Genomic DNA, 22,564 nt, shown 5'->3' with positions numbered 1-22,564 from the left:
CCTTCTTTTTCCTGCTCATGAAAACTAAAAAAAAAATGCACAGTGAAAATGGATAGACTGTTACCTCCTTCTGCATCTCTTGAAATATGAGAAAATGGTGATTTTGTATTCATTCCCTTTCTGTTCCAGGGCTTTCCACAACTCTGCAACCTTTTCAGAGAAAGGTTGCACAGTTATGTCCCTGCATAGAATGGCAGGGACATAATTATGTGATAACTGTGCTAATGCTACATTCATTTACCAAAGCTGATTTCTTGTGGTCTGTGCTTTCCTGTGCTCCATCAGAGCATAGCATTGTGACCAAAACATACCTTTGAAGCACAGCACCTTACAAGTAAATTCTCTCTCAAAAAAAAAAAAGAAAAAAAAATTCACTCTTTTCTCAGAATTTGTAATGCAAACAAATCTGGGTTTTCCCACAGGCTTATATTTTTCTTGGTAGACACCTTAAAGTACAGTGCAGCTGGAGCCACAGAGAAATATTGTGAATTCTCATTTCAGCCTCCCCAAGCATACTGTGTGTTGAGACTGAGAGACATTTTATTGCTTAGCATAAATACACATGGGTCAGTTCCACTGGAAATTGTTTATTTAAGCTGAGAATCTGTCCCAGGAAATCAAGGAAATTATCAGATAAGAAACAGAAAGCATACAGACTCCTCAATGTATACCTCAATGTCCACAATAATATATATTCATTCCCCTTCTTTCCCTGCAAACATTTGCTTTTCTTACAAAAAATGGCATTAATCCTAGTCTACACACATTAGTCAATAGTGAACCCTGACACCAGTTTAAGATCCAACAAGGTGCCCGGATTCCTAGGAGGGGCATTTGACTTAGAAAAACATCCAGCAAAAACAACACAATGAAAGAGAGAAACAGCAGGAAGTCTACTGAGCAAGAACAATATCATCCATCCTCTTTTAACTGAAAGAGAGAGGTTAAGGTTGGTTAAGAAGAATGTGTGACCAGACAAGAAAAGTATAGTAAGCAGTTCCTGTGATAGATGGTTTAAATTTAGTTGTTCCTGCCTGGGGTGGGGGTTGTGGGGTTGCACTATGTGACCTTGTTGAGTCCCTTTTACAGATATTTAACAGGAAAGGACAAGGTTATTTCTCCATTGGAAAGGTTGTGTGCTTTTTCATTATCTGCTTCAGAAAAATGTACACCACTGAGGTTATCAATAGAAAGCCATTAATAAAGACACGTCCCTGAAAAGTATTTACTTACCCAGACCTGACTTAAAGATGTGCCTGTCACAGTCACAGAGATGCATCTCAGCTTGTAGATAAGGGAGCTCTGAGTTGGCACCTCTCTGGTGTCTGGGTAGCTTGGTATGTTTGTTTCTGCCTCAAGATGACTGCAGGCTGAACATGCAATGGCAAATGGCTGCAAAAAGTGGGACAAGAGGAGACTCCTTGCTCTTGTGTTCCTCAGCTTCTTGGGAAATTTTGATAACATCAGTCAATGCATACATAGCCTGACTGGCAGATCAGATTGTTTTCTGAACAGATTATTTTCAACTAGATAAAGTGAAAAGAAATCAGTTTAACAGCAACATTTTTTTTTTTCTTGCAACAAGCTCTATCTCAGAAATGGAAGAAAGGTGTGTATTTTAGGTTTTTGATGGAAATGGTTTGTGTTCCAATGGAATAAACCCCATTTTTTTCCAACTAGCTCTAACTACCCATGTGTATAAACAGACCCTGAACAGACTCTGTTACTGGTGTGTGAATTAGTAAGGAGTTTAATGATTCACTGCTGTAATTAGTTCTTTTGATAATGATAAACTTGGGTTGTATCTTGTATAATTGTCAAGTAAGTGATAGCCACTGGACTGACAAAGCATGAACACAGATAGCTGCTTCTTCTGGTGCTACTGATGTGTCATTTTGTGCCTTGCTTTCTTGTTCAGAACCTGTCTAGGTGCCTGTGAACCCAAATTAGTGGCATCAACTTCATTTCCCCCCTTAGAGTAGGCTTCCCTATTGCTTTGCCCTATTTGCTCGGCACCTGCCCCAGTGCAAATAAAAGTCTTAATGATGATGGTTTAAAAATAAGTTAAGCAATAGGCAGGAGATTTTAACCAGACCTTCTGGCCACTACTTCCTGGGCAGTATTTGAGACAGTTTAAAAACAAATAGTTTTACTGATTATTTTTGATCTTGTCTCCAGTCATTCCTCAAGTGGTTTGAATCACCCATAGAGACACAGGCCGCCAAACATCTAACAAAAATTACCAGTCAGGAGCCTTGGGTCTGTGTTCTGAAAACTTCCATCTCTGCAGATCTTTTCTGAGACCTGTTCTCTTAGTATCATGCTTAACATGGATGTGATATGCAAAACAACCCCCCTGCTAACAGTCTGTGATAATGTTTGATGTTACATGTGCTTCAGCTTTGTCCATAGCCTGTTCAGATTTCAGTGGGTGAGGGAGAGGTCTGTTAATTAGGCACAGTTATCATTTGTATCTACTGCCTGTAAGACAGAAAACATGCCTACACAACATGATGGACAGACACAGACTGGAGCACAAACCAGCAAACCAAATATAAACTCTGCTGGGGCAGTCTCTGTAGATGTTACAGACACATGCTGGTGTGAAAAGTCCTTTCTACCTGCTATGTTTTTGATGCTATTGTTATCTGTAGTAGCAAGATAAAAGCTTGTTGAGGATTACCGCTCTATTTTATGTCTTTTATTTTGCTGTGTGGACATGTCCAAAGGCATTGAGGCCCTTGAGGCTATTGCAGCCCGTAGAAGAGAACCATTTTCTAAGAGTGCCATTTTAATGCAGGTACCCTACTGCATTCCTTCAGAGCAGTAAAGAAAATAACATTAGCACTGAAATTGCCTGTAATTTTCCTCCTAGCACTTTGTAACAGGAGTATTGCTGTGTTATTTTACCTCTCTTTTTTTATGTGGCTGTAATTTCTGAGGCTTTGAGATCACATTCCTCTAAAAAGTCTTTCTTTATTTGCTTTAAAACATCAGTATAACATGAAAGTTGGTAGAGATGCTACTAAACAACTTAATGCTAAGTTACAAGTATTTCTTATCTTTACCAGTGTTTGTTCCTCTCCCCATTCCAGCAAGCCAGTACAGTAGTGAGTCTGGGCAGCCTGATCTCTTTCTCTACACTTCCTGCTTGCTCATTTTAAAACCTGTGAGCCAGAAATTTGTCTTACAAGTTCCCCCAGCTCCTAGTTCTCCTTTGCATTCAAGCTGTCTAGTAGTGATTAACCAACTTGTAAATACAGTAGGAATTACTACTGAACATGGGTCTAACCTAAAAGATGGTAATCTCAAAGGGTTTTGTGGCTACTTCATGCCCTGCAAGTTCAATCTCAACAGCTTCCAGAGTTAACACATTAATTTCTGTGATTTGGTTTTGGGACATTATGGGGTTGTTGAGATTTTCAACCCATCTTGTTGCTTTTGCTTAAGCAATAACTTTCTGAAGATATTTTCAAAATGTGGAACATCAGTGTAACTCAGCAACTGTTTCTTGGTTTTCATGGATTTTCACTATTCCATGTTTTGCCTCTACTCCCAAGATACTGATCTGTAGATCTCAGAGGGCAAAAAGTTAATTCTAAAAGATAAGCTACCTTATTGTTGCCTGCCCTTGCAAAACTTAAACTTATTTTTAAGTGTCTTCCTTTCCACTCAACCCAGCTTTTTAAAGCATTTTTATTTCTGTTCAAATATCTGCTATAAAACAACCTTTGTACGGGGTTCTAGTATGCTGAATATACACTGATCTTTGAAAAGAAGAACAAACACCTTTTATTCTGTGTGTTTTTTGTCTTATTTAACACAATTATTTCTGAGATGGTATTTCTCAGGTTTCAGGTGCAAGGCAGATTTTAAGATACAAGTATAATTCCTGTGAATTTAATGTTTAGTGATATCCCTGAGTACCCAGAAAACAGATTCAAAAGTAAAACTTAATTCTGTTCTTTTAATAATAAATCTTATAATTAATAGAAAGTCTCAACCTACAAAAATGGGCCAGAGCAGCATTAAACATCTCTGGCAGACAGGGCAGCATTAGCAGCAAGCCTGGGGTGCAAGACACATGCCAGCACACTGCACTGGCCCCATATCCCCATATCCTGGCTACTGGCTCCCTGCTTAACAAATAAGAGATAATTGAACTTGACCTTCCCTCCCTCTGAGCATTTCAGAAGCCTGGATCCCTGTCAGTCTCTATCCCCTGCTGTTCTCAAAAGCAGAGCTGGGGCAGGGGGAGAAAAAGAACACTACAAAATCCATGCACTTGCTTATGACCTTTACCCATCCTCCCAAACTGATCACTGTTAAGCTGCCTTGCTGCTGAGATGGCAAATTTTGAGCCCCAGTTATCACCACTGCAGATCTAACCTTGTGACTGTAGTAGTCACAGGACTGGTCTGTGAAGTCATGTCTTTGGGCTACCCCTGATTTCACCAGGCATGAGAGGGCTCCAGGGGAGGTCTGGACATTGCCACTGTGCATATTGACTCATTATAGTAATACAGGTTGGCTTGGGCTGGCATCCAATTTGTGCTCTAGTGAGAGATAGAGCATTACATTCATCCACAGGACAGCAGCCCCTTCCTGTCCAACTTGAAGTGTGAATGAATCATTTTTCAGGTTTGCCTCTGCTTACATGGGATATAGCATTCTAGCAACAGTCATTGTTGCTAGAGAAAACTCCTATTTTTCAAGAGGACTGTTCATATTAATTATTCTTACAGCTGGAATGGATGTATACAGCTCCTAAAGTCCTTTTACCATTCAGAGTTAATAAATGCCAATGAAGACTTCTGTATTTCGTTAAATAACAACTACAGTTTTCAGTTGTTAGTTTGGTTTTTTTTTCTTTCCTTTGAATATTTAGTACTGTAAAGCATTGTCTGAAAATATATAATCTCTTCTGGAGCAAATGCCTCATTCCTTCAGCTGAATGTTACAACAGTGGATGACACACAGAGGCACTTTCTTGAGTGTTCTCTCTCTCTGGCCTCTGAAGCTTGTTTCTTGTTTATGTGTCACTCTGCTTTGAGAAAAGAGGCAGGGAATGCCCTATTTCCATAGAAGTATCCAGTCCAGATGCTGGAGGAGACTCCTGAAGGGAGCAAGGTATGGCTTTGACTCATCTAAGGCTGAGGAGAACCCTGAATGTCTTCTGCTTTCTGGATGAGCACTTCACCTTCTTGTCCGTCACGGGCAGTCATAGGCAGCCTCCATCATTCTGCCCTCTGAGGAGAAAAAAGTGAGCTGAAGATCTGCACTCAAAGAACTGACCTATGTCTCTGGGAATCACTATTCCCAAGTGTCTTAGTAAAGCTGGGTCTAAAAATCTTCACAGCATCAGTGTTCATACAACCCAGATCATCGTGTCACCCTTTGGACATAAGGGATGGCCTGACTTTGTATCCTTCCTACTAACTCTGATAGCAAAGTCCCTGTGAGGTTCTGCTGGGCCACAGAAAGTCCTGTGGATGTCCTCCTGAAGCTGCTTTGGCCATCCCCCAGGAGAGGATGATCACCACTGACAACAGGGCAGGCAAAGCCTCCAGACTTTTTGCCTCATCCTTAATTTAGCTGTTGGTAGGTGGCTCTGCCAACTTGCCAAATTGATAAAAGTTTATTCCTCCTAGGGAATAATGGGATTTCACTCCCAGAAAGCTGCAACAATATTCTTCCTTAGCCAGCACAACCTGGCCTCACTTGCACTCTGAAAGCACTTGCTCTTTTTTTTTTGCAAGCCGTCATTTTACTAAGGATGCATCACACCTTGATAGTGCTTTTCATCCACACAGCTGTGTGTACTTGGTGGCGATGTGAAGGATTATTGCCTCATTCCAGAGATGGGGAAAATGGAAAATCAGGCAATTCAGCTGGCTTTTGATATAATTTAGAACTGGAAGAAATACAGCATTGCAGCTAACAGCTAGGTGAACATTTCAATATTTCTGGTCAGTTGGAGAGGACTAACTTCATATTTTACAGTTAGGTAAAGAGTGGAGCAGAGCATGTGCACTTAGAAATACACATTCTGTGGCCACAATTAATACACCCCATAATATCTATTAGCAGACTTAGAGGGTGGGAGGGAAAAAGGAGAAGGGAACCATCCTGGTTTTCTTGAAGACAATGAAGCGTTGTCTTGAGTTTTCTGCAATTAGGAAATCACCTTTTTTCCTTTAATATTGTTTTTGTGTATGGCCTTTTTCCTCTTGTTAGAGCTGATTGAATACTGGGGATTTCAAGAAGCAAGCAAGGCACTAGCAGGAGGCCTAAGAAACCTCCTGGAGCAATGGTGCTGATCCAAGAACTCATGTCTCTTGTATCAGTGGTCTTGTTTGGGGTTTCTTGGAGAGACACACTAATCTTACTCTGGCTCTCTAAAAAAAAAAGCATGCACCACAAAATCATAGCCTGCTGGTACTTGTTACAGCACATATTGCTTCCATTTGTCTCCTTGAAGGATACTGCATTTCTTTACCCACAGTTTTCCCCCTCTGTGGGCTGAGGTATGTCTGAGCTCGGAGCAGCTTGCCTGAGCTGTGACTATGCTTTGTGCCATCTGGGCCTGCTCTTTCTTCACAATGGCTGCAAGGCAGGACATGTCAGCTGAACTTGGCAGGGGAACAAAAGCCATTTGGATGCTATAAGGAAAACAACTGCTCCGTGGTTTGGAAGCTGCTGCTGGATCTCACGGTGAATCAGAGCGTGTCCCTCACTGTTTCACAACTCTGTGCTCCTCAGAGCACAGGCTTGCAGCAAGGCCAAAAACGAGCCTTGCGGCCTATGGATTTTCATCTTGTAATAACAGCTTCGTTTTCTAGACATGAAGTACATGTCCTCCAGTAATATGTGATGAAATGTAAATTGTACATGTTCTGTAGCCCCACTGCCTGTGCTGGCAGCCTCTCCTTGGGAGCCTCAACAGCCTGCACACCATCATGCTTCAGCTTCCTCATACACCCCCAACAAAGCCATTCTTGAGGCCACAAGTTTCACCTACAATCCACCAGCAGTATCTTATGTGATCTTTATGGTAATTAGCCAGGGTAAAATACATAAGCATGTGTTGAGGGGACAAAAAAATCAGGAAAAAACCCCTTGTGAGAGTGAGCAGACTAATTTGCTGTGAGAGACAGGGCTTCCTGACCTCAGACCAGGCCATTCATCTCATTTCCAGCACCACTGCAGTGTGCCAGCGCCCATGCCACTGGTGAGAAGACCATGAGCAGATGTGAACCCCAAACTGGAGCTGCCTCTGCCTTCCTCTTGCCACCACTGGGATGGCAGCCATCTGCTGCCTGGGGTGTCCTGTCTGCACTCATGGAGGATAGGGGAAGCTCTTGCCCAGCAGGCCCTCAGGGGTGAGGGTGGCCTGGCACTGAATCCTGCAGGAACGCCACCGATACAGATCCCCTGCTTTTAGCTAAGGATTCCAAAATACTGCTCAAGGCATAGGGTGGGAGCTGGCAGACAAGTGTGAGGGCTGGGCTCAGCATGTGACTTGGTATGGGACAAAGGTGGTGGTGAGGAAAGGCAGGGGGGTTTGGTTGGGCTTGGCCTGGTGTTGGGCTGGGTGACAGGAAGATGGAGTAAGCAGGCTGGGATGTGCTTCATCCTGAGGTGTGACCAGAGACAGACCCATGATCACTGCTGGTCAAGGTATTGGCCAGCTCTTTACATCTCTTTCTGTTTGCCATCTCTCTATATTTTGATACCTACTGCTGTCAGTGGTGGCACTCAAGTTAACTTTGGGCACTGCAGGTCTAGGAGGGCACTCACATCCTGGAGAGCCTGAAGCAAGGCCACCAAGCTCCAGAATGCCATGTGATGTCAGTAAGCTTCTGATCTGGCCAGGGACAGACACTGGGCTGAACTAAGCAAAAGAGAAAGGTTTCTTACTTCTTCTGCTCATGGCAACAGCTGTTTTCTGTTTTCTGAAGCAAATGAATCCTGTTTGTGTTTCCCTCTGCTGCTTGGATCACAGGAGCCCATAGCTGCTGGCAGAGCCTGCAGGTGAGGCTGGCAGCAGGCTCATCTCTCAGTCCACGGATGCTGTTACACATCATTGCTGTCACTTTTGGTGACTGACAGAGTGCCAAAGATGTAACAACTGAAACAACTACCTGCAAAAAGTGTGTCTGTATGGCCCTATTTAAGAAACCTGTGCATTATGGACTACAAAATATTACAGTGTGAATGCATTCTTCCCACAGCCCCACTTTCCATATCCAGCTGTCTGCAGTGTCTTTCTTTTTCCCCATCACAAGTGCTGGCTGTGATTCACTTCCTTTGCAGAATTTGTTTTCCATTCTCTACTTGTTGTATGTTTTTCCTACCATATTCAAAGGATTTTTCCCTGAGAATATGTTGGGTAATTTTTAAAGTGCTAGTGGAGCTATAGGCCTGAAAGACAAACTCACATAATTTGCCTCTGCATTTTTTTAAAATGATAAGAGATGACAAATAAAATATCCTTGCTTAGTAATTCTTTGCTAACTAAAGGACAGCCTGTCCTTATGTGAGGAGAAATTGTAAGCTAAATTGGTGCAGATGAGATGCTGTACATCTTGCAGAGAGTCTTGAAAAAAACATTTTTTTCTGTAAATGCAATCTTTTATTATAACTTTGAACAAAGTTTTCTACTTCTACAAAAGATTTAGTAGTCAAAGAAAATGGGACATCCATTAATACATATAGATAATACTGTATAGAGTATATTTTCTACATATAGAAAATACTGTATGAGTAGAGTTTGAGAAAATTATACTTTATTGCAACAGTTGTTCTGTTTTTTCCCCTGGAGTATTTTTACTGAGCACTGACTTTTTTTAATGAGTTTTTATTTCAGAGTTAACATTACAACCTCTCCCAGATCAGTAATAATGTAGTTGTACTGCTTGCTGAGAGGACAGAAGAATGAACTGCAACTTCAGTTCTTTCATAGCTGATTCATAGACCAAAAGAGAATGAAGAATGAATCTTTTATGTACCACTGCCTCCTGGTATTTTGAAAGAATACATATTTTGAAACAGCTGAGATTGCAGTTACTCTTCAAATACAAGTGAAAAACATTCTAGTTATGTGTTAATGTTTTATTCATTGCTATATGTAATATTAATGCAAAATACTTCCACTTCTCAGTTATAAATCCTATTAACAGTTTATGAGGTTTCAGCTATTTCAGATGTCAAGATGTTTGAGAATATGGGATTTTAAGCAGTGAGTCAGCTGTTATCTACATCTACAGCTAAGCAGCATGGCTGGAATAACGCCTATTTGACTGGTTTTCCTAATTATTTGTGTGCAAAATCTATTCCCTTTCACACCCATGGGAATTAAGGAAAGATGCTGACAATAACTACTGTGGAGAATTACTATTTGCAGTTAGACCTGCAGATACAGTGATCCTTTGTCTGGAATGCAGTAAAAACCAATGTGTATCAAATTTCAATATTGCCTAATTTTCCAGTAGTTGATTCTAATTGGAACTGCTCTTAAGCCTGACTTATTACACCATTCTTTTCTATTGCTCTTAGCAAGCATATAGCTTGCTTTACAGCTAGCTTGATGCTGATTCTTAGTATTCTTTTCAGCAATTTGAAATAATGTCTTGAGTCACAAGTCAGTCTTGGCCAGAAATCCTTTTCAATATAAAAGAAAAAAATCTGTTTTACAAACACAACTGTGAAAAAGCATACATTTTCCCAGACTTTCTAGATACATTTTTTCCCCCAACTTCAGACTATGGGAATGCATTCTGTAGTCTGTAATTCTATTCCCATACAAAGAAAATTAATGTAAACTTTTATTAATACCAACAGTGGAATTAAACTTCTAGGAAAACACATACTACATCAGTAGTACAGTGGAATATAATGAGGCATTTTCTAACATACTCAAATAAAGGGATAAAGGGTAGTACTTTGCATTTAAATGCCCTTTCATCTCAAATTTAAAGTGCAGTATTTCAGGTTGACACTTGTGGAGACTTTAGCTCCAATTCTCCCTTTGCGAGTTAATATGTGAGGGCAGAGGAGTCCTGAGGTCAGACAAAGCCCACTGGTAGCTAAGCTGTCCTGAAGCCACTGCTCTGCAACCTGCTCCAAGCACAGGAAAATGTCCCTGAAGCAAAGAGCACAGAGTTGTCGTGAGGTCTCATCAGGAGCAACACTGAAATGAGGATAAATCAGCGGCTGTCTTGATTGTTTAGGTTATATTGCAGAGATTTTATGTTTTGTAATAACAAAACCAAGCCCAATCCTACTTCCTAAATGGTGGCTTGTCTGCTGCTGAAAGCCCTGGAGAATCCCAGTCACTTTCTGGCATGTGTAAGGCTGCCATCAGTCCAAGTCACCTGCCCTGTCTAGACAGGGGGCAAATGCTGTGCTGTACTTGGATCCTTTCTGTGGCCATCCCATAATAGTGACTCCATGGAAACCAGGAATTAAGGAAAACCCACATTAAACCATCAGATCCAGATGGAAATCTCTCTGTCTTTAGCCAGCTGGTTTGTTCTCTGGGCCTCATACTCTCAACAAAACTTGCTGCCCAAGCATGCACCCAGGAGAGAGACCTTTCTCAGAGGAGCCAGCTTAAGCCCAGGTTTTCTTTCATATCTTCAGCTGTGTCAAACAAGAATTAGTAGTGACAGGCTTTGTTTTGGACAGTGTCAACAAGAAACTTCCTCTTGAGGCTGTAGTTCAATCTGGATGGAATGACAAATACTTCCTAGGCAGCTGGATAAAACTCCCCCAAGCTATGGTGTGTCAGGGCATGGGGTACCCAGGCACAGCCTGTCTGAGGCTCTTACATCCCCAGCTTCTAGCTAGAAGTTAGACAAAAAGCTGCTCTCTGTTAGCATTTTTCTTTCTCATTTGGTGGAGATTTCTGTGATTTATTCAGAAGAAAACATGATCAATGTATTCATACATTGAGAGTTTTTACATCTGTTTGTTTCTGAGGAATCAGTGAGACTGAGTTACAGGTAAGTTGTAGTTCAGCCACAGAAACATGTCTCCAGGCTGTTCTGGGCAAACAAGATTAATCCTTTTCAGAGTTCCGGAATATCTTGGGCAGAAGGCAAAAGTGCTCTGTCGTAGTTTAAGAAACACATGGAAATACTTTCCTTCTATCTGTAACTGATGCTTTTCTTCCTTCCTATTATTAATATGGCATTATACCTTAAAATGTGCAATGAATGTGCTGCAGCAGCAGTGTGCCCTGTGACTTGGCCTGCAGGCTGCTGGGGAGGCCGTGCCAGGCTGAAGGAAGGAGAAAAGCTGGAGGCTGGCAGCACCAGGGCCCCATTTCCTGCCTCGCCTGGGGACCCATTCCAGCCATTCCACGCCACAGTGCTGCAGGTAGCACGGGGCAAATAACTCTGGGCTCTGAGCAAGAAAGCAAATACAAAAATGACCATGAAAATTGCCCAAACGGTTAAATCTGGTTCCAGCCGGGAACTAAGTTCTACCTTGAAACACTTCAATCCCATTTGGACGGCACAGATTTACATTCCAGATGAGGAATTAATGGCTTTCGCACAATATTCTCAGCAGAGATGCCCCAGCATACCAACCTCTGTGTTTTCAGTAGATGGAATTTGTAATTCCTCCAGGAGCTGCATTCTTCCAAGTGTTACTTCTATTTTTGGACTGACTACTTGCTTTATTTAGGGGGGAAAAAAAAAGAGAAACCAAAAACCTGTGCTCTTGTCAAACTGTAGATGCTATATGAGTCATCTATATAATAACACTAAACCATACTTCTCTGTTGTGGTGCAGTTCATCATCATCACAAAGGGGTTTATAGAAAACAAACAGAGATGACAGTCTGCTCTTAAGCTTCCTGTGTTTAATCCTTGTGCATATTTAGCCAGCTGAACAGTGTACTGTTGAAAAATGGATTGTTATTAAAATGTTGGGTGTTGCAGTAGCTGCAAAGTCCCATGGTTTTTTTCTAATAAAAATGAATGCCATTCCTCTGACAATTTTTGGCTGCTTATCTGCAGTCATCTGCCTGCATAGTAATTGTGTGAATGTTAATGACGATCCTGAAACTTTGATGAATAAAATGTTTTTAAGACTGTTAAGACTGCCTTGTAGGCAGCAAAGCCTGTTCATTTAAATGCTTTAAAACACACATCCTTCACTAAGTATCACCAGTGGCTTTGAGTCTCGAGCATAATAGAATATAGATAATTATGAAACAGAAACACGGTCAAGCAGAATATAACCCATTTCCTGTAGCGTGCATGCCTATATAGCTTTTAGTAGTGTTCCCCAAGTGGGAATCATTTACTTTCCAGTTTTCCCTGTTACCTTTTTATTGTTTATCTAGTTTGGATATTGACAAAATGTTTTGAATCACCTGGTTCCTTATGAAAATCTCGATGGTTTCAGGCTTTTTAGAAAACCATTACAAATTCTTAACAGCAATTGCATTTGTAAAATGGTATGCAGATCCATTTCCTACTGAAAGGCAAGATGAATGGAGTACCTAGTTTTTTTAGGCATTTAAGGTCTGCAAAACCCTCTCATAAGGAAAACCCTCTGATGAGCTGCTCCTTGCTCTAAGGAGCTCTGCTCTCCTCCATGATCCCTCTCATGTGTGCTGGCAGCAGGTTATCATCTCCTCTCACAGGCACCATTTGCTAGGCTAAGGGAGTCTGTCATTCCTCCTCTCTTGCAAAACTGTCATTTTCCCTCTGACTGCCCTCATAGCCCCTTGCTGCACCACTGGTACCTGGAAGACCTGAGCCTGGTATTGCAGGGGAGCTCCCACCCATCCCATCACCCTTTTCTGCCAGGTACTTGGCCTGACATGATCTACTGCCATGCTTGCAGCCTACATACTGAGGTTGTCTCTTTTCTCCTTGGTTTTAGGGAAGGCCTTGGCCCCAGGCTGTGACATTAATAGAAGAAGGCTCAGAGGTGTTGTCTGAGCCTGATGTAGGTTGAGATGTGGTTCTCGCAGTCTTCCTGCCCAAGTTTTCCAGTGTCCTGAGGGATTTGATGGTTGTTCAGGTAGAGAGAGAAGGACTCCTTCTGTGCTTCAACTGCTCATCTCAAACTTCAGGGCTACAGTCTCTGCTTCAATGCAGTGTGTTTATGGGACTTTGCCACAGAGTATTTGGGTGTATAAATTATTGAGGTATTTCAAGGTGAGGTAGTTGCAGTAGCAGGTACCTGCTGGGCTTAGGCAGCCTAGTTCACTTGGAGTTTGAACTTTTCTCATGCATCTTTGCTATACACCATGATAGGCCTATGAAAGAGTTAGTAATTCCTGTACAAAGGGAATGCTTCCTGTGTTGCAGCATGGGCTGATTAATGGAGGATTTAAAAGAAATGCAGAATAACATCCAGATCTTCAAGTGTATTTAGGTTCTCTGTTCCTATGGGCAAATAGAACACGGACTGCCAATATGACAGGAGACAGTGTAATGGCAGGATATTATGCAATTAAGGCTCTAATAAAATGCATATGCCTGTGGGAGGAGGAGTTAAGGTTGCCCAGGCAATCTTATTTCTGGACTTATCTATATTTTCTGCAATTGACTTTGCAACCTACACATTCATGCATCATAGCTTTCTGTTGTACTATGCAGCTATGACTTGAATTTACATTCTTCTTGCTAAAAATTTATATTAGAAATTTAAAGTTTCCAGTACCTTATGACTTCAGCATAAGGCCAGCTCAAGCCATGTTCAGTGAGAGTGTGTGCCATCCTGGCTGAAACCCTGAGCAGGGCAGGACACGAGCACCCAGGGCCACTCAACAGCTGGCCAGCTGCTGCATGCCCAGAGGTGCCAGCTGAAATTTGGGGAGGTGATAATCAAAACACTGCCTTCCCTCTCTGCAGTTTCAGGGATGCAATTTCTGGGTCTCAACTCCACAAACTTAAAGGATCTGCAGAGGTTAGACTTGAAGAATGAATATGAAACAAGCTCTTCATTTACTTAGCAACTGAGAGAAACTATACCAGCCCCAGAACTCCCCTGTCAGTGTCAACATCATCCTACAGCTGGCCTGGCACAGCAGGGCTTGTCACTGACCTTCCCTAATGCAACCCAGGCATTAGCCTCTTGATGAACTGACTCTGTTGTGAATCAGGTGAGATTGAGAGTGGTTGGTAATGTGGCTTTAATCCCATAGCTTTTAGAAGGCTTAATATAGATCCTGAGGCATTCTTAAAATGGCAAACAAAAATTTTGCTATGTTCTCTCATATACCTTTTTGAATGAAGTATTAGAGATCTTATTAATTCAAGACATTTTGCCATTGGGGCTTTCCCCCCCACATTTCAGATAAAACCAGCACTCTGTGTGCAGAACAACTGCTTGTACTCTGGGGGCACAAACCAGCTCAAAAAAATACTGACAGCAGATGGGAAGCCCTGAATGAAAAACAAAACCTTTGAGCTTTTCACTTCTTGGATTAGAGTTTGGTACCATTACATAAAGAGGAAATGGGAAAAAAAATGCAAGCTTAAAAGAAGATAAAATCTGATTAAAATGCAGACTAATATAATTGCAGAACATTACTCAGGCTTTCTTGTGGAGAGAGAAAAATGTCTGCTATTGTGCTGCTATAGAAACTACCTCGGGCCTGTGAGTAGGTGAGAGTGCATGGAGCATATCGTTCCCTCTCTCCCGCCTTTCTCTCCCCTGGAATGAAGATCGTATCTTGCTCTGTAAGCTTGGATTTGCTGGCCAGGAGATCTCTCCCAGTACAGAGAGAAGTTGTTTTCCTGCCTATGTGGTTTCTTTTAATATCTCTGCTCCCTCCCTCTTTTGTTTTGCTCTTGGAAGGTGGTGCAGGGCTCTGTCAGAGGAGGGATAAGCTCCAGTCTTCCCAGGCTTTTCACAGGGGATGGCTCACTTGGCTTGAAAAGTTGGGAGCATGGAATACGTGTTGTGCCATGGAAAGGGAACTTTCTTGTATTTACTCTTATAAAGCCACAGAAAGATCTCACAGTGCTTTGGAAAGTAAATGCTCATCTGGAATGAGCAGCCTTTGACCATGTTTCTGCACATCGTGTCCGCAGCACCTGTTTCTCTGAGGAACCGAGCTGGAATTACCAAAGCACTAGTGAACAAAGCAAGGTTTACCCCCTGGCTGTTGATGGAAGTGTCTTTATAGGAAGTGTAAAACCACATACAAACATAGCCTCTGTCCAGTGGCATAAAATAAGGCCAAGGAATGTGTCCCTGAACTGTGGAATTGTTTTCCTACTAGCTCTTCCCCCATGACCATCTGGGCCAAGTTGTCTCTGACAGCAGTGATTTCAGCCTGAAAGGACGATATAAGAAATTTGTTATTGAAAAGACTGATGGATGAGAAAGTCTGTCCACACCACATTAGACCTCTTTCTGGTCCATAATACTTAAGAAATTTGTGCAAATTTTGAGAAGATTATTTACTGCTGCTAATGAATTCCAAGGTAGCATAAAGTACTGAAAAATACATCTCCTCTTTTATAAATGCATCCTCCTTTTTATTACAGATGTAATTTTAGTTTTTGTTCCAATGCCTTCTTACAGAAATTGACTCAGTGACTCAAATATGCATTTTACAAGAACATATTTTTGTATCTCAGTTTTTCCAGAACTTCCACCTTTCAATCTGGCTGATTGTTTTGCTTTTGGCATTTTGAGACAGAGGAAGAAGATTCCATTCTCCAGTTATTTTAGCACTTTCATCCAGTCCCTAATTAATCATCTCCTTTACAAAACCAGTTTACTGAGGCGTTGTCTTGTTTTCATCATCCTTTCCCGTTTCCCCTTTTTGTGGTATATACTACACCCCTTCATGTGTTGGAGACACCACGGCTGTATGCATTGCTATATGTTAATACATTTATTTAGGGAAAGATGTTAGAACACTCTCTGTAGGCCTTTAGAAGAGATCACGGAATCTCATTGCCCCTGAAGTCAATCACACCACATATTTCCTCCTACAAAATCCTCCAGCTCAATTTTACAGAAGTTAGGCTTGATTTTGCTCCTTCCACTCTTGTTAGAGATCTGTTCTGATGTTTTGCTACTCTGACTCAGTTTATACCCATTTATTCTTATGCTGACATTGGCCCTCAGTTTTAACTTTCCTGGCTCGTCCATTTTCTAAGCCCCACTTTTGTATATTTTATTTTATCTCAACTATTGAACTGTTCTTACCTGAGCCATGAGTTTTACTTTCTCTCTGATTCTCCTTCCAAGAGAGGCAGGCAGGGGGGAGTAAGCAAGCAGATGTGTGGTACTTAGTTGCTGACTGGAGTTAAACCATGACAAACACAGATTTACTCTTGACTGGATGACAGAATCACACACTGTACTGCAGATCTTTCCTGAAATTACTTACCTGACATTGTTGGGTTTACACTTCGCTTTTTAAGCAGGTCCTACTCATCTCAAGATTAACTAGTCTCTCTTATCCAAATGCTGATCTTATGGCCAATGGAAGAAATTTTTTAAATTAATCTCTGCATGTCATTAATGTTATTGAATTTAATTATATTTTCATTAAACCTGTTCCAAGAGACATACAGTTTGTCCAATATACTAACTACTCCCAGCTCTGTCAACAGCAGATTTCATTAGCTTGCTTGTGTTCTTGATGACACACACCATTGTAATGAAAACATGAAGGATGACAGGAGCATTGATGAATCACACAGACCACTTTCCTTCAGTCTGACACCTCCCATACAAAACAACCCTTTGTCATTGTCTCCTGATCCATATGGTCTTCTGCTTCAACAGCTGTTTCCTGTCTGGACAGCACCAGATATTATTGATCCTAAATAGACTACATCTACCCCATTTTATTTCTTGAAGAAAAAGGGAAACACAGAAAGATATCTTGCTGAAGCAACATCTCATGTAATTGCATACCTTATTTTTATTTTATTTATTCTCATATCTTGTATTATTCTTTCCTTCAAAATTTGTCTAGATTATAGTAAATTATTTCCCTCCCTTTCTTCAGTGTAAGTATTCCAGAATGACTTGAGTGCTAGAGTGAAAGTTTGTGCTCCTTTCACCCTCATCTCCACATGCTTGGCCTGTTTGCACACTGGATGAGATTGTTTGTTTTCCCCCACTGTGGTAATTAACCATTACTTTCTTCCCATTAATCATCTTCCTTCTGCATCCATCTTTATTAAAACTAGAAGCAAAATACTTCTTGGTTTTCTAAATATTGCCAGACTTCCTTCAATCTGTATGCCCTTCTCACCACATGACTGCACCGCCCTGTTTCTTTTTTCCTGGTTGAGGTAACTACTTCTAGTTGACATTATTTAACTCCTGCATTTCCTCATCTTGAAGACAAAACTTTCTTAGGAGAGTGATCCTTTTCACTTTCACCTTTAGGTTTTCTATTTCCTATGACCTTAATTACAAAGATGCCAGATAATCTTCTATGAGATCCTTTCCCTTTGCACAAGGTACAATGTCCAGTTCATTTCTGCTGCACTGGCATAAAGAAATCCAGTCTTTTCTTCACATTCAAGTCCTCGAGTCCTTCAGCCTTATTGATTAATTTCTAATTGTGTCTCTCGCCCTTTCCCCTTTTGAGTTAGAATACCTTTCTATAAATCTTTTTTACCCATCTATTTATTTTAAACTGCACCTCTGAAACAATCCCCCCCCCCATGACCATAGCAGCCTTACAATACACCCACTACCCACAAAGCTAATCCACCATCACCTCTGCTGTTGGCCTGGTGGCTGGCAAGGAGAGCAGCCTCTCTCTTGTACCCAGCAATGCTCAGCCCCAGGTGTGGTTCAGAGTCTGCTCGAACCTCTCAGGGCAAGGCAGGGCAAGGCAAAGCAAAGCAAAGCAAGGCATGGCAAGGCATCAGGAGGTGTGGGGCGGCAGGGTCAGGTGTGTGACCCATACTGACACCTGCAGGGCCGATGTAGCCGCCAGCCTGGGCACCAGCCGGGTGGCTGAGCCTTTATGGACGCCGGGCGCGTTTCGGTCAGCCTGGCGGGATTTTGGGAGTAGACGGTGGAGCTGAGATCTTCGGAAACGCTCGGTCCGTCGCCGTCAGGGTGCTGCGGATGTTTGACTCCCGAAGAGTGGGGAGGTCACACACGGACACAACCTCCCCACTTCACACATCCTTCCCCACCCGAGGCGCGGGGTCCGCCGCGCCCCCCGCCGCCGCTCACGCTGTTCGGCATGGGCGGAGCGCGGTCCGGGGCGTGTTTCGGGGCGTGTTTCGGGGCGTGCTTCGGGGCGTGTTTCGGGGCGTGCTTCGGGGCGTGTTTCGGGGCGCGGCGGGGCGGTGCTCGGGCGCTCTGAGTGGCCGCCAGGGCCCGGGGCGGGACGCGGGGGCGAGAAAAGGGCCGGGGGCTCGGCGGCGGCAGCTCGGGCGCGGGTAGTGGCCGGGATGCGCCTGACGCAGAGCATGTGCACCATCGCCGAGTGTGCGCCCGGCGGCGACGGCCCCGCCACTGCCCGGCCCCGCCTCGTCAAGATCGCGGTGGTGGGGGGCAGCGGCGTGGGCAAGACAGGTGAGGGGCAGCGCCGGGCCGGGCCGGGCGGGGGGCTGGCGGCGGCGGAGCGCGGCTAATGGTGCCTGTCTGTGCCTGCCCGCAGCGCTCGTGGTGCGGTTCCTCACCCGGCGGTTCATCGGCGACTACGAGCGGAACGCAGGTAGGCGGGCGGCGAGCGGCTTTGTTCCTTCCCGCCGGGATGGGGTCGGGCGGGGGCCCCGCGGGGCGGCGGAGCGCGGTCCCGGCCGCTGTGCTGCCGGTGGGTGCCTCCCCTGAGCCTGCCTGGCCGGGGGTGCGAGCCCTGAGGGAGAGCGCAAACCCCAGCGCTGGGCACAGGTGGGGAGGGCAGAGCTCGCTCGCTCCCCCCGGGACTGCGGGCGCTCGGCAGGGGCTGGCAGCGGCCCGAATCCCCGGGATTCCGCGGCTGCTTGGAGCCCTGAGAGCCCCTTCCCTGCCCGGTCTGCTCGCAGCCCTCGGAAGGAGGCACGCCAGGCACAGCCACATGTGGTTTGTGGTGGCAGCAGCTCTAGAGATGGGTTGTACTGCAGGGCTCGGCCAGAATTTGCTTTATGTGGTCGAAGTACCCCCTTTTTGAAGGAGTCTTTTAGCTAAAACAAGAACACATTCTGTAAACCTACTGCTGTATTGTTCTCTGCAAACTGAGTGCCAGCAGCTGCATGGGCTAGGCAGAGCCAGTTATGAAGGGGAAAATGGAGAGGTGATGTTACATACCTCATTCAGTGAGTACAGTGCAGAGTCTGAACTAATGCCGGTGTAAAATAGACAGCTTTCTGTTGAGGAAATTACTTGAAAAAGCCAAACAACAACGAACCCAGAAAATCTTACAGGCCAGCTAACAGGGATCCAAAAAAATACATTGTCTTGGTTTAGGGCAAATTTGGAAGAAAACTTTAAAAGGGAGCTTCACTAAATGATGGAAAGCTGCTTTTCTATGTAATGAAAACTGGTTGTTTTGCACTCTTACCTTTATCATTCAAGATAAGACAGTCTTTAAGAGTGTTAAAAGTTCCAGGTTGCCTACCATTTAATGCCCAGCTTCAATACAAGTAAATTCATCATTAAATCCCAGGTTTCTAGCAATATCATAAATATTGTTAACACCCAAAAAGCTTATAGCACTAGTTTCTTGCTTCATGAGGGGTGTTATGACTTTCTCTACACAACCAATGGGCAGCAGAAGTAACATTTGTCTGTAGAGCGGTGACTGTACCTGTGAACCTGTTGGTGTTCTTGTCAGGTAATCTCTACAGCAGGCACATCCAGGTAGATGGAGAGATGTTGGCTATCCAAGTGCAAGATACTCCAGGAGTTCAGGTGAGCTAGATGCAACCATGCTACTAGAGTAGCTCTAAATGTTTGTGTGCTTGCATCCCTCTGTGCAGCATCTTATTATGATCTTTCTGTAAAATGTTTTGCTGCGTGTCTCAGAGTTTGGTGTTCTTTGTGGGAGAGGTGGTAACTTGTGTTTGAACCAGTCAAGCCAGCTGTGTTGAGAGACTGTTACAATGAATCATTTGTTCACTGGAGGCCCGTTACTTTTGAGTGGCTGAATTACTGAAGTGCCTCGTGCCTGTATATTGGGAACATTAGGCACAAATCCAGAAACAATTCAAAGTGGTATATGTGAAATATGGTACATGCGAAAATAAATGTCATGATCACTGCCCTACAAGCTTCATAAATGTGTATGGCAAAGTGAAGTCTGCTACATTGTGGCTGTGCTCATTAGTGTGTCACAAGCTGAAGTTTTAAATGTATAGACCTGAGTAATGCTGGACTGTTGCCTTTTTGAACTGGGCAACACTCCAGGTCTAAATGCTTCCAGCTCATATCTTTGCTTCCCCAGACTTACTGTCTAGCCAGTTAATTTCCCATTCTGTGGAACTACAAAGTCTTTCTCTGCATGCAGAACTACTCAGGTCAATTTTCCATTTGAGTATAGCAAACTCCAGTGTTAAATTCCAGCTTTTTGCAGCTGAAACAACATCTGCATTTACTTGCTATGCTCAGATTAAGTTCATACTTACCATGTGAAATCCAAATATATGTCTGAAGCTGTAAAATGCTATTTGGCTTTACAGAGTCCTGAAGACAGGTTCCTTTAATCTTTTGTGACTTCAGCTATCTAATTTGAGACCATTCATTTTTCAGATCCATGAACACAGTCTGGATTGTAATGAGCAGCTGAACAGATGCATTCGCTGGGCAGATGCCCTGGTGATTGTCTTCTCCATCACTGACTATAAGAGCTTTGAGCTACTCAGTCACCTTTACCATCATGTTCGACAGCTGCACCCAGGGAACCTGGTCCCTGTCGTCATTGTGGCAAACAAAGCTGATCTCTTGCATATCAAAGAGGTGGAGCCTCAGCAGGGACTTCAGCTGGCCAATATGCTGGGCTGTACTTTCTATGAAGTATCTGTCAGTGAAAACTATAATAACGTCTTCAATGCCTTCCATCTCCTTTGTAAAGAAGTCAATAAACAGCAAATAACCAGCACCCCTGAGAGGAGGAGAACCTCTCTTATTCCACGGCCAAAATCACCTAACATGCAGGATCTGAAGAGAAGGTTTAAGCAAGCCTTGTCTGCCAAAGTGAGGACTGTCACTTCTGTTTGACAGCACAGCCCTTGGTCTACCCAATGTTTAGCTTGAGATTGAAACCTGGGGTGTTTAACACTGGCACATGTAGAATCCAAGGTATTGTGAAAGGAGGATGGTTTGAGTAGCCTTTTGTATGGTAGAAGTCTTTAAGCAGTTGCTTAAAAAAGGAACAGTGTCAGATTAGAAAAGGGGGAAAAAAAACCCCATAAAACCACCTGAAAAAGTTGTACTTTGCAACTTGCTGAACAGATGTTTTCATTTGGATAGGGACCTTTTCAGTAAATGAAACCATTTCCCTTTTCCCCAGTTGGACAGATTTGGCTTTCATTTGTGCAGAAACAACCTTTTTGCTGTAATTCAACTTGAGCAGGAAAATGCCCTGAACTGCAGGTCCCTGTTCAGAAGTAACTGCTTGAGTTTTGTTCTCACATGGATGAAGGACAGCATGATGCAACTGTTTAATTTTATTGCACGGTAGAACTGGTTTTGTTCTGTGTATTTCAAAACAAATAAGCCAACGTCAAATGGTTCTGTAAAAATAAGTGTAAAATAAGTGGACAGGACTGAGCATCAAGACTGTAAACAATGATCTTTATTTTTTACTATCCATGCTATTGCTGACAACTTGACCTTACTCTTTGTATGCAAAGCTATTGTCCACAGGGTGTAAACATATCTAATTGCAAACAACTTTTACTGTCTTAAAAAAGTACTTTCCAGACTAAATGATCCAACATGGAGCTTCTGAGGAATGTGTGTGGAGTGATAGTCTAATACAGATGCCATTCTAAGACATCCTTTTTTCTCTCTCTCTTTCCTGTGTGCAGTAGGTGCAAAAAGAACAAAAGGTGTGAAGCATGGCTGGCTCCAGGCAATGAAGCTGATGGCTTGTTCTGAGCTGAGCCAGACCCTCTTCGCTCTTAAACAGATGGCAGATTTTATATAAATACTTAATTCTTTTTAATATTGAACCAATGGAGTTCAGAGCCTAAGGGCCTTATACACATGCACTTTAAAAAGCCGGTCGTGCTTTTGTTTAAACTGTAACTTATTTATTTTGTGTACAGTTACTCCTCCTAGGGAGTGGACTTTTCATTCTTACTGCCTGGTACAACATTAAATTTTTGAATTGCCTATTTCCTTGTGTGTTCTTTGGGGGTGAGAAACAAGGAGTAACAACCAGTGAAATGTTGAGACAAAGTAATAGCTTTCTTAAGGTAGTTAACATACCCTGCAGAAACAGCAAGGTGTCCTTTCCTGCCTATGCTGTTGCTTTATTAGCATAAACCACAGGGGTTTTGCTCTCACAAGTGCTTTACAACTTCCTTTTGAGAAATTCCTGTAGGAGAGGAACTGAATAAGGCAGTGACCTTTCAAATTAAAATGGGATTCTTTATTTCCACTTGTCAAAAATACT

At 43.0% G+C, this 22,564-nt stretch overlaps 1 protein-coding gene across 1 annotated transcript; it reads left to right on the top strand.

Annotated features, from left to right (window-relative positions):
* The first annotated feature begins 18,377 nt into the window (after positions 1 to 18,377).
* Positions 18,378 to 22,283, top strand: RASL11B (RAS like family 11 member B). The gene is made up of 4 exons (XM_066549103.1): positions 18,378 to 18,540; positions 18,626 to 18,682; positions 19,781 to 19,857; positions 20,695 to 22,283. Exons 1-4 carry the CDS (start codon positions 18,417 to 18,419, stop codon positions 21,160 to 21,162), a joined length of 726 nt encoding a protein of 241 aa, XP_066405200.1. The 5' UTR covers positions 18,378 to 18,416; the 3' UTR covers positions 21,163 to 22,283.
* The last annotated feature ends 281 nt before the right edge of the window (positions 22,284 to 22,564 follow it).

The sequence above is a fragment of the Molothrus aeneus genome, chromosome 4 (genome assembly GCF_037042795.1).
Source record: "Molothrus aeneus isolate 106 chromosome 4, BPBGC_Maene_1.0, whole genome shotgun sequence".
Taxonomy (NCBI): domain Eukaryota; kingdom Metazoa; phylum Chordata; class Aves; order Passeriformes; family Icteridae; genus Molothrus; species Molothrus aeneus.
The sequence above is the reverse complement of the archived record's forward strand: the minus strand, read 5'-3'. Positions and strand labels throughout refer to the sequence as shown.

Excerpts from the sequence above, each read along its gene's own strand:
- RASL11B (XM_066549103.1), top strand. The coding sequence starts at position 18,417 with ATGCGCCTGACGCAGAGCATGTGCACCATCGCCGAGTGTGCGCCCGGC. Across the intron at positions 18,541-18,625 it reads CAGCGGCGTGGGCAAGACAG|CGCTCGTGGTGCGGTTCCTC; the intron begins GTGAGGGGCAGC and ends GCCTGCCCGCAG. Across the intron at positions 19,858-20,694 it reads AAGATACTCCAGGAGTTCAG|ATCCATGAACACAGTCTGGA; the intron begins GTGAGCTAGATG and ends TTCATTTTTCAG.